The sequence below is a fragment of the Elephas maximus genome, chromosome 22, assembly GCF_024166365.1.
Source record: "Elephas maximus indicus isolate mEleMax1 chromosome 22, mEleMax1 primary haplotype, whole genome shotgun sequence".
Classification (NCBI taxonomy): Eukaryota; Metazoa; Chordata; class Mammalia; order Proboscidea; family Elephantidae; genus Elephas; species Elephas maximus.
Window position 1 is genome coordinate 75,292,622 of NC_064840.1, and position 12,487 is coordinate 75,305,108.

The 12,487-nt window shown below is 38.1% G+C and overlaps 1 protein-coding gene across 4 annotated transcripts in view; it reads right to left on the reverse strand.

Moving 5' to 3' along the window:
* Positions 1 to 12,487, reverse strand: part of MSR1 (macrophage scavenger receptor 1) — a 90,092-nt gene that overhangs the window by 30,829 nt on the left and 46,776 nt on the right. For 2 of the 4 annotated variants that reach the window (XM_049865202.1, XM_049865203.1), the window contains one exon: positions 8,132 to 8,185. In XM_049865202.1, coding sequence (XP_049721159.1) covers positions 8,132 to 8,185 — 54 coding nt within the window. Of the gene's footprint in view, positions 1 to 1,309; positions 1,826 to 2,946; positions 5,575 to 8,131; positions 8,186 to 12,487 lie in introns of those variants that run through there. The other 2 variants (XM_049865206.1, XM_049865205.1) reach the window with 2 other exon arrangements.

Below are 12,487 nucleotides of genomic sequence, written 5' to 3' on the forward strand. Positions count from 1 at the left end.
TTATATAAAAGCCTCAATACATTAATAATGATTTATTCATTTAACTACTCTCTTAGCACCTAGTGTTACTATAACAAAAGATATCACAAGTGGGTGGCCTTAAAGAACAGAAATTAATTTCTCACAGTCCTGGAGGCTAAAAGTCCAAATCAGGGGCTCAGTCATGTCGATTTCCTGTGTGAGCCTCATTCCAAGTCTCTGTTGATTACTGGCAATCGTTGGTATTCCTTTGCTTACAGATACTCCTCACATGGCATCTGATTTCCCTCTGTGTGCTATTCTGCTCTGTTCATAAGATGCCACTCAGAAGTGATTAGGTTTAAAACCCACCCTACTCTGGTATGATCTCATTAACTAACAAAAGAAAACCCCTGTTTCCAAACAGTCATATTTACAGGTTCAGGGGTTAGGACTTCAACATAACTTTTTATGTGATATAACAGTCACTCTCTGTGATAAATATATTAATATACTGCATGTTATTTTGGAATGAAAAGTGTTTCTGGGTGCGGGTGCAGGTGTTAACAGGACAAAGTGAGAGAGAATGTAACAGGAGAGACTTTAGTACGAAGGACATTTTGCAATAGAACAGATAAACGTATCAAATAGAGACATATGAACAATATTATGAGTTGTGAATTTTCAATGAAAATATACATAGGAATGAAATATTTGTGTTCAATTGGCGGGATTTACCTCTTCTTTTTTAACATTTCTAGGAAATAAAAATTTAGAATGCACAAAAGATCATTTGAAAGAAGGGTACTTTTCACTTTACTGAATAATCTACATTAAACAAACAAAGAAACAAACCAAACCCATTGCCATCGAGTCGATTCCAACTCATAGTGACCGTATAGGACAGAGTAGAACTGCCCTGTAGGGTTTCCAAGGAGCAGCTGGTGGATTTGGACTGCTGACCTTTTGATTAGCAGCCAAGCACTTAGCCACTGTGCTACCAGGGCTTAGTATTTTTTAAGTAGTTCCCCGTAATGATGAACACCTGAAAGGTTGCTGCAATTCAGGTATTTCACTTTGAAGTGGATCAAGCAGGATATGGGTAAGGATTCAAGGGAAGTAGGAAATGGAAATAACTGTAAAAAAAAAAAAATGGAAATAACTGTAGCACTCTACAAAAACAAAACAAAACCCTTTGCCATCGAGTCAATTCTAACTCAGAGTAGAGCTGCCCCATAGGGTTTCCAAGGAGCAGCTGGTGGATTCAAACTGCCAACCTTTGGTTAGTAGCTGTAGCTCTTAACCACTATACCATCAGGGCTTCATAGCACTCCAGAAGAGGATTAAAAAAATCTGTAGATTAAGCCAGAATACATAACTTCTTTGGACAATCCAAGTACAAACAAGCCAACTGTAAGCTTCTAGGGAATTTATCTTGAATTTCATATTGTAGAGCTGCACGTTTTCATAGATGCCACAAAGACGGGGGCAAATAATAGGTTGAGAACTTGCACTCGGAGGGTGTTTTGATATAAGCAAAATAAAAGATCTTGCTTTACTGTAAGAGTGAATTTCTTCCTACAGAATAGAAAGCCAGGACTCAGCTCTCTGAGCAGGGTTGGGAAAGCCACTTGGTCATCAGAGGTTGTGGAACAAAGGCGGGTGATAAGTTCCGTCTCTCCACCCCATCTGCATTCCGGCACATAGCTGAATGAATTCCCGATTTCACTGGTGCAACAGACCTAGTCGGAGCTGTCCAGGATTGTTCCTCCTAGTTGGCTCTGGTGAGAGTCAGACTGTGAGAGTCAGCTGGGACTGGAACTAAACAGTACAGGTGCGAACCACAGGGTACATTACTCATTTAAATCTGTATTTTAATTTACAAAAGAAAAAAAAATTATTAGTTGTGCACACTATTGAAGAACACAAAGATTGTGTAAATGAAAGAACACTGTGTGCTTTTAGCAGCAGTTTGTGGGAATTACAGGCTTTAAACACCACATAACCGTCAAGAACGAACATCATTTATCTAAGTTACCTAGAGCCATCACTGCTCAAGTTTACTCTGATAACTACTAATTGTGCTACTGAGATAAGTACATTGTGGAGTTAAAGAAAAAAAAAAAAAAGAAAGGAAATGGCAAAAGAAGAGAGACATCAAAGCAGCCAAATTATACTGAAAGATGTTAAAACTCAGCCAGTTGCTGGAACAAAGATAGCATATTAACAGGTAGTGCCTTCCCCTGGTGCGCGTAAGTAACTCTCATTAACAGTAATGGAAGCTCCATGAGCATTCCTGGAAGAATATGTTTTTGAGTAATGGACTTGGAGGAGAGGCTGGGAGCCATAGCTAGAATAGTATATGAAGGTAGTAATGTAAACAAGTAAAGATTAATTATGATTTGTGGCATTTGACCTAATGAAAGCCATACAGTAAGAGCTTTTATCTCTGCAGGGTCTTCACTCTTAGGCCATCCAAGAAAACAAACTGCTCATTGCAGATCTTTCTCTCTTCACACACTTCCCATGCGTAGTTGTGATATTTATGCAAAAAAATACCTAGGACTAGGGCGGGAATGGTGCATGGATTCTCCATTACAAAGGGGCTTTGGAGGCAGACAGACCTGGCTTTGAGGTTTTGCTCTTACACTGACAGGAGCAAGCCCCAGTTTCTAGGCTATAAAATCAGAATAATAATAGTACTTACCCTGCAGACTGTTGTGAGGAACAGAAGAGTTTATAATACACTGAAGGTAGCTAGTGTACAGGAAGTGTTTGTTATTATAATTATTTAGTGACTGGGGAAAAAAAGGCTTTGATCAGTTGAAAGCTTTGTGAAAGGCCAGAACTCATTTAAGATTGAGCTGAGTCCTCAGTAGAAAGCAAATGAAGAAGAAATGGACTTTTCAAATCACTGTATGAGCTTCAAATTCTTGCTCCAGGTTCGTATCCTACCACAGTCTCATTGAGCATGAACAAAGAGCATAGAGAAAATAGAAACACAGCTGTACACGCAGTGGTTAATTACATGGCAGGCATCCCTTAGCTCGACTAAAACACCCTTCCAAGCTAGGGTGAGAACACAGCAGACAAACTGTTGTGACTAACGTTAAAGCCCACAGACGTGTCTGTCTTCAATAATGTGTATGCATTATTAAGACTGGTATAATTTGTGCACTTGAACTGGGCATTCAGCATTCCTTTTTGTCTAGTGAGAGAAAGGGACGCTTTCTCCCTTAATTTGGAAAGTTAAGACTACTATTTCAAACATTTAACAATCTGTTTGCAATCTGGGATGCCAGGTGAATTGTGAACTCAGTGTCCTGGAATGGTCTCCCAAGAGCTCTGAGATCTGGGCCATTCTGAGACCAATGTGGACCAAGGCCTGGTGACAAGAGCAGATCCCCAGTGCTCTGCCTGGCCTTCAGTGCAAAGCGACTCTAAGGACTGGGAGAGGGAGTCACATCAACTTAAACCATGGGTAAAGAGATCCAAATTGTTTCTAGATGTTTGTATAAGATGGCTAGTCCCTAGGTGGCAAAAATGGTTAGTGCTTGGCTGCTAACCAAGAGGTTGGCTGTTAGAGTCCACCCAGAGGTGGTCTAAAGATCTACTTCGGATATTAAGCCACCGAAAAGCCTGTGGAGTACGGTTGTACCATTATATACATGGGGTCACCATGAGTTGGCATCTACTCTGTGGCAACTGTTTCCCGCCCCCAACACAAAATTGCCAGTTTGTTAATACCGAGGACTACCTGTACATCTGAGTGACCCCTGCCCTGACCTCACTTTTTCCCTTGAGATTTTTGTATCAAGCTGGCACAGATGGACAGTACTATTGACAACTCTAATTTGTTTCAACTTTTCCTGGAGCTTTCTCATCACCAGGGTCTTGGGCTCCTGCTTTGTCCTTCAGAGCCCAGGCTCTTGTCTTATTAGTCTGACATTTTGTTCTGACCTCTGTAATGGCTTCTGGCCTCTGGCGTGCACCCTGTTTAGTCTCTCCTTTTATTTATAACTTTTGCTTTTCTGCTCAGCTCACACTAACTCACTGATTTGAAATCTGGTCACACTTGCATTGCTCTAATGTAAAATCTTGTCTTATTCTCTAGCACCTCTCTTTTAGCCCATGACATTTATTTGGCTTCTCACATTTTCATTTTGCTTTTACTCCTCTTCTGATGGTATATTTAAAATGCCTACATTGTATCAGCATGGAACAGCACTGCTAGTTCAGAGAGAACCCTATGAACCATACCTTATGTGTTTAAAGCACTTAGGATTTTACAGAGCTGTCTTCACACACAATATTTTATTTGATCCTCACAACAACCCTGTGAGGTAGGGGTTAAGATGTCCATTTTACAGGGGAAGGAATAGAAGCAGTGAGCTACAGATAGGCATACTACTTAGAATTCTGCTAGAAGCGTAATGATGTCAACCTAGGGCTATGTGTTAAAAGGTGAAGAAAAGAGAGTTGTGAAAAGGTGGTCTGTTAATAGAGAGACACGCAAAAATAACATGGAATCTCACATTTTTCCTGTTCCCTTTTCTGGTCTGCCTTTTCTTTCCTTTTCTCATTTTTATCCCAGTCTTCACTACACCAAAATCTACAGTTCTGTTGCAATTTCTCCCCTGGGATCTATACCGACCACGTAAAATACAAAGAACTCTTTTGAGTCAAAAAGATATCAATACATTTTTTCCTGCTGAAGATATTTTGCTTGAAATGACTGGGTACTTAAAGAAAAAAGTCTTGTTTTGGCTCCAATTTGTTGAACAAATTGTCCAAGCTCCATTTATCTCATTTTAAAACTTGGAAAAAAATACTGTGTAATTTGGAGAAGAAGAAGACAGGAAAGTAAAATAAACAAATCAAAATAAATAAGCTTTCTGAATAGTCTAAGAAATTCACAAGTCTTTATTTCCTCTGCACACCTACAGAGCTTGTTCCTCCCCCAGTACAGCTCTGCTGTGATACAACTGCTTGTTTACTTGCCTGTGTTTCCCATGGCTGATTTGCTCTGTAAGACCAGAGACAGCATTGGTCTTATCAGAGATTATATGTTTAGTCCCAGGAGGTTCACAGTGAAAGTAGTCTGAATGAATGAATGATTGAATGAATAAGTCTTCTTTTAGGTCATCGCTATCCCTGTGGGTGAATATGTTTTTGACTATAAAGGAAACATGTAAAATCAGTAACCATGAGATTTCTCCTAGAATCCAGTGTGTTATTAGGTGGGTGAATGGAAGAGGGCTGTTGGCTTGTATTCTGGGGACTGGTTGGAGCAGTCTGCCAGCCACTACATGGGAGGTGTCCAGGGTGAGGGGTGGCGGTGGTGGAGTACTGGAGTTAGAAGAGATATGGACATGGGAGCAGAGGCCCAAACACCACCAAGGACCAGGAAAGGAAGCCATGCAGAAGCCGAAAAAGACACGGGATCCAAGGTCGCTTGGTGGAGCCAAAAAAGGATCTTGGAAGTCAGATGTGCTGATGACTTATCCAGAGATGAAGGGTCTTTTATTAAGATGGTAGCAGAGGGTGTCCCACCCAATCCACCTGATCTTAAAAGGGTCCTGCCCTAATATGATCAGGTCATGAGATGTACCGGTCCTGATACATACAATAAAAGAGGAAATCAAAGATTATTTTTATTATATTTAAATCATGTCTCAAAAATGTAAAAAATGCATATTAAAATTGCATTTTAAAATTTTTCATATTTCATATAAAATAAAATGTATATTACTGTTAATTTTACATTAAAATTTATGGAGAGTTATTCTATACAAATTTTCATATATCAGAATTAATTGACGATCTGGGGAATCAGTACTTTCATATGGAAAAAATTGGTACAGCCTTTTTGGAACCACTTGGAAGAATCTATCCAATTTTAAAACGCATATAACCCTTAAACTATTAATTTTACTTTGAGGAAATCCTCTTTAGAAAATATTCCCAGAAAATCATGTACGAACATGTTGAATGTAGTATTGCTTGTTAAAGCCAAACCAAATGAAACAAAAATCCCTAAATGTTTGTGACTTGGGGATTGAATGGATATATCGTGGTAACTGTGGTGTATTTGTATAATGGAATAATGTGCAAGCATTAAGCTATGTGTACAACTTTTTTTTTTTTTTTACTAACGGGCAGATTACTAGCATATTATTAAGGAAAAAACAGACTACACTATATAGATGATGATGTATATAATCCTTTCTCTTTTCAAACATTATTAAACAAACACACCTGTTGCGTTGAGTCAATTCTGACTCATAATGGCCCTAGAGGACAGAGTAGAACTGTCCCGTTGGGTTTCCAAGGATCAGCTGGTTGATTTGAACTGCCGACCTTTTGGTTAGCAGCCTGAGCTCTTAACCACTACACCAATGGGGCTCCTACATTATAGAGTTGTTACATTCTCTCCATTGATTGGGATGTGTGTGTGTGTATGGGAATATTGAGACTATATACAAATACACACAGAAGTCTTTCTCTTATTGCTCTCTCAGAGAGAGTATGCCCCCATACACACCCCAGTCAAAAGAACATCTCTAACATAAAAACATTTCTGAGCTTATCTGAAAAAAAAAAGTTCAAAGTGTTTGATAATCTCAGGTAACAGAAGACAGGGTGGGTACTCGGTTTACTTACTAAAAAAGATAAATAAGTACCCTCCCTGATTTGCCAAACTTGTTCAGAGTCAATGTGAAGAAGCCCAGGAAAGCCCCAAGAAAAGAGAAAAGGAGATAAAGAAAAAGATAGAGGTAGAGATTAAGATGAAGACAGGTAAGAGAATTATAAGTGGAGCCCAAGTGAAAAAAACCAGAGTGACAAAGAGAAATGGGAACCAGTGAAGCACAACGTCTACAGCAGACAAAAGCAACCATGCTGAAGGATGAATGGACACAAAGGAGAAGGGAAAAGATATCCCAATGTTACCATTACCCTAATATCTTCATAATGGTCATTATCATTCTCCCCATTGAACAATGCTAGAACACTCTGAGATGACTTGCACTTCGTATAACACACTTTGCTTAACTTTGGGGCAAACATACATGAGCAACAGTTGTTGAAAGCATAGCTAGAATCTAATGGTTGGTATTCACAATAAGTACCCTAAATTGTCTAAATGTGGTATTCACAGAATATTAGGCTGAACTAATTATTTTTGCTAAAGCAGAAAAAATGGCACTGTATTTTTTAAAAAAAAAAAAACAATGATTACAGCTAAAAAGGGTTAAATTTTAAAAAGGAATCTGTGATATTAAAGGTCTATCTACAACAGACCCCTGACGGGTCAAGATTATGACCGCTGGGCTGGGTGTGTGCATAGCTCCTATTGGGAGCCCTTTGATCTGGAGAAGTTATTCTTTTTCATAATCGTTTCATCGTATCAGTGTAGATTTAGCCTAGGAACACAACCACTGATGGATGGCAGGGCACACTGAAGACCATCCCAATTTTTAGGTTCCTTTATAGATCCTTAACACAGTGTCACAATATGAAGCTCCATTGAGAAATCTATTGGCAAACTTTTGAAGCCCTAGGGCATGAAATATCACCTTTTTAAGTTTTTAGTAACACAAAACAAAATAAAACCTGGCCACCAGGAATTAATCTGGAAGCAGGGAGCGTTGGATATCCAAATTCTTACGAGGTTTAAGTGAGCTCAGTTAGTAGGTGAAAAACAAACCAACCCATTGCCATCGAGTCGATTCTAACTCACAGCAATCCTATAGGACAGAGTAGAGCTGCCCCAAAGTTTCGAAGGAGCGCCTGGTGGATTCAAAATGGCGACCTTTTGGTTAGCAGCTGTCGTCTTAACCACAGTAAGGAGGCAATAATTGTTTCTATTCATAAGCTTGATTTTTCTTCAGTGGGTTGAAACTGGTACAATTTTCTATGTGGAATTTTTAGAAAATAGTGCTCATCACACACACAAAAAAAAAATACAAATGTAATGAGATTCACTGTGTTGGATCATTTAATCTATGTGTTTTACCCCAATGAGTATGCTTTATCTTGGAGAAAACTGGCTGGCTTCCGTAGAATCTCTACTGATCAACGCTGAATTTTTCAGCATTTGCCTCCAGTTCAGTGCTCTCCTATCACACAGGTAGTCAAATATGCATGGACAGAACAAGAACTATGAACTTACCCAGGGTGCTTCCACTGCCTCTTTCCCCTTTCTGGCCTTTTTGTCCAGGATTACCTTGAAAAAAAAAGTTTAAAAAAAGGTACATATTACTTTATAGACTAAAAATAGGGCAAAAGTAATGCTTGCTTTAAATGCAGACAGAGCATCACAAGATACTCTAAAATATCAACTTATAACAACCTAGAGATACTGAAATATAATAATGTAGATGATGATGATAGCTCTTATTTTTTAAGTCCTATTATGATCCTGGCATTGCGTTGGGTAGGTCCTTGACACACATTATCTCGTATTATTTACAAGAGCATTGCCCACTGCCATTAAGTCCATTCCGACCCATAGTGACCCTGTAGGACAGAGTAGAACTTCCTCATAGGGGTTCTAAGGCTGTAAATCTTTGGGAAATGGACTGTCGTATCTTTCTCCCGAAGAGTGGTTGGTGGGTTAGAACTACCAACCTTTTGGTTTGGTTAGCCCAACGGTTAACCACTGCACCACCAGGGCTCCTTCAGGAGGGCGTTAAAAGTCCCTTTTTCCTACAGAGAATCAACTTGACGGCAACAGGTTTGGTTTTTTGGTTTATTTTTTCCTACACCAGGCAAAATTGAGGGTCCGGGACAGAGCTGGAAAAAAATGTAGAACCAAATTCTAACTCATAAAAACACACACACAAAAAGACCAGACTTACTGGTTAAAAAAAAAAAAAAAATTTGAGGTGTAAGTGGTTTGTTTTGTGCTTAGTCATTCTCCTTTCTTCCTGTTCCTTGACTGTGCCCAGAAAGCTTAGTATTTTCCATTTTGGAAACCCAAATGAATTATCCTAAACCATGTTCTTCTATTCCTGTTATACTGTATCCATCTCATTTCTCAGCCTTTGAGGAAAGAGCAAACTAAGCCCTGGGCTGTGAAAGAATTCCTAAGAATGCTGAAATCCTGATTACCCCTGCCCTTGGGGAAGCTGGGGCCTTCGTGGTGCAGCAGTTAAACACGCAGCTGCTAACCAAAAGGTCAACAGTTCAAATCCACCAGCTGCTCCTTGGAAACCCTATGGGGCAGTTCTACTCTGTCCTATAGGGTCATTATGAACTGGAATCAACTCGAGGGCGATGGGTCTTTAGGTTTTGGGGAAGCTAAGAGGAACCTTGGGGCATATAAGTCTGTAAACAAAAATACCCAAACCCATTGCTATGAAGTAGATCCTGGCTCACAGTGACCCATGTGTTAGAGTAGAACTGCTCCATAGGGTTTTCTTGGCTACACTCTTTGTGGGTCAACAGGCCTTTCTTCCATGGTACCACTCACTGGCTGGCTTGGAGCAACTGCAAGTTTTGGCCTTGAGAAACCTCATTCATTTCACTAGGAGGCGGTGATCTTTTTATGTGACTGCTGTGTCTTCAGAAAGATAGGGAAATATGTCCAGAAACTTGGTCTTTGCTAAGGGCCTGCTACTTCACACACATTTTCGTTTTTTAAAGGGGTCCCCAGGAAATAATCCTTTCGTGCCAACATAAGATTGTAATGGTGACAGTTTCATCCCAAAGGAGTGGCACTGCTCTGGTTATTGATTCTTCTTCCAACTGCCCTCCAATATCCATTGTGCAGTGATCACCTTCTTGGCATAAATGCAGAACTGATCCTAATGCTGTCTGTCTCTAGGTCAAAATCTTCATTAATGCTCTGTTTTTCTCCAATAAAATCAAGAACCTGCATCTTTCTAGTCAAGAACTCAGAGGATATTGTTTGACAATCATGAATTTTGGAATAAAAATAATAAAAAATTCTTGTCTTGAATTATTTTCTCTGCCACTTAGTAGGTGTGTGGCTCAAGGCAAATCTTTAAACCTTTCTGAGCTAAAATCTATTCTTCAGGAAATGTGAAAAAAAAAAAAGTCTCCCATTGCAAGGTTGCCTTGAAAATTAACAATTTTCATTAAACACCTTCCATAATGAGATACATTTCAGAGGTGATAGATATCACTATTATTTCTATTTTACAATATTTCACAAAGCTTAGGTGAAACTCGCCCCCTGTGATTTTATTATCAGTGAATGAGAAAGATTTTTTCATCTCAGTTCACTTTTTTCAAACAATTATTCTTAATTTTATTTTAATGTTTTAGTCTTTATTTTGGAGTTCTTTTGGTTTCTCTAGTTTACTTTGTCCTCATCTGTGCTTTGTTTTGGAACATGTGCCCTTATTCATTCCTTAGGCAAGACTTTTCGTCCCCTAATTAACCCAATTTAAAAAATATCATGTGTAATGAATAGCGTGAGCCTTCAGGTTTAGCACCTATAAAGCATAAATTTTTCTCAACTGAAATTTTATTTTGAAGATTTAATGAGATGCCAGCCATCCCTTATCAGAGTATTACGAAGAGACCGTCTCTAGTGCTTTGCATATATGATTAAACTCTACATTATTAAATTCACTTTTTAATTGCAGTTGAGTCATTTCAGGTACCGTTAAAGTGGCAAAAGTAACTTGGCACAAAACACCATGAAATTCTTGTACATTTTTGATGGTATCTTTTTAGGAGGTGTAGCACCAAAATTTAAAACTTTTTGAGTTAAAGCTCAAGAGTTAAGAGAGTCTTAAAAAATTGATCTTTTTGAATTAAAAAAGAGAAAAAAATGGAATAGGCTTAATTTAATCATTTCAACATTAATTCCATAATTACAAAGAAAGGAAGAGACCTGGCTCTCTTATTGGAAGTCTTTTCCCACTGCAATTTGTCTTGGCTCTTTTAAGAGCAGAATTGCTCAAGCCAAAGCCCTGAGCTAATGACCCACTTGAGGTCCTTATAGTTTCATGAGGAATGAAAAAATTAGTTTTATTTATTTTGTTTTCTTTTTCTTTTACCACTTTGACTCTTAAAGGTAGTAAAATGACACTTTTTTTTCCTCTTTCTTAGAAAAGAAAAAATGTTTTATGTCATTGTAGCGTGATTCAGAGACTTCCTTGAAGATGCTACCTGGAAATCTTTTTCTTCAAGCCTGAACACATCAAAAATGTCCTTTTTAGAGAACAGGAACACATTGCCCCTCTAGAGTAATATCCTTGCTAAATACAAGCCCCGGAGCTTAGAGTCACAACCTAGAGTTAACCATCTCCTGTCAGAAATGCCATTTTTCAACTAAAAATAAGGAATTGATATTTCTGAAAGTCACTGAAAAATGAGAAGTAGAGTAGTAGGTAATACATTGATATCATAACTTTAAAAATCTTAAGAGGCAGTATTAAACTGTGTTTTCAACATTATTATTATTTCAAGAATTTTTAGAAATATTTCTATGAGCCAGATTCTAGGTTAGAGATTTCCATAAACATATCTTAATTAGCTCAACCAAAATTTTTTTATCTGTAGTCCTCTTTTCTTTTTCAGTTATTTCAATTTAAATGTGACCTCCTCCTTCCCAAACCTAATGCTTCTTCCTATTCCCTGAATTCTTCATCCTCCTTCTTCTCGTTAATCTTAGCTACTGGCTGGTGGGTTTGAACTGCCGACGTTTCGGTTAGCACCAGAGTGCTTAACCACTGCACCACCAGGGTTCCTTTCACAAAATGGAGGACAACCCCATAATACTGTGAATCATGGCCTAACCTAGTGGACACATATTTTGGGGAGACACTATTCAATCTGTAACAATGAGGAACTGGCTTGTTTTGTTTCTCAGTGTTTAGAACGATACAGGCACTCAGTGACGGAAATTGCTTCTCAGTAAATGAGAAGTTGTCCTGTAGTTACATGTCTCCTCTGTTGTTTATTCGTAACCTCTTTCCCTGACCAGATAAAGAGAAGGACTGTGTGAAATAAACAAATGGTTGAGTGAAATACTAAGACCTTCTTAACTTTTCTAAAATTTCTGCCACTTTGTCCCTTTGTGTAGACTTTCTAGAAAGACAAATTAGTAGCTTTAATTTATTCATAGCCTATAGTGATATTCTGATATAAAATTGATTCCTATGACTTTAATGTGCACAGAAAGTTACAAATGTACTGCACAAGAAAGAATCCCAAACAAAACCTTACCATGATTTTGCCAAGAATAATGAATGACTCCCTATTTAAAATAGATAGTATATTTATACAACATTTCTACTTTAAAACTTAGAGTACAGGTAAAATATTTTTCATGGCTTCATAGAATTATTTGAATTATCCTAGAATCTGAGTAGGACTTGCAAATGTGTTAAACTCAAGATATTTAAAATATTTTACATTTATCTATTGAACACAATTTGTATAGGAAATTCATCAATTCCTAAATGATGTGAATAATTAAAAACAAATTAACAAACAAATAAGCAAACGAAAAAAACTCTTCTTCTATGTTACCAAATGGGCCTAGCTGGTT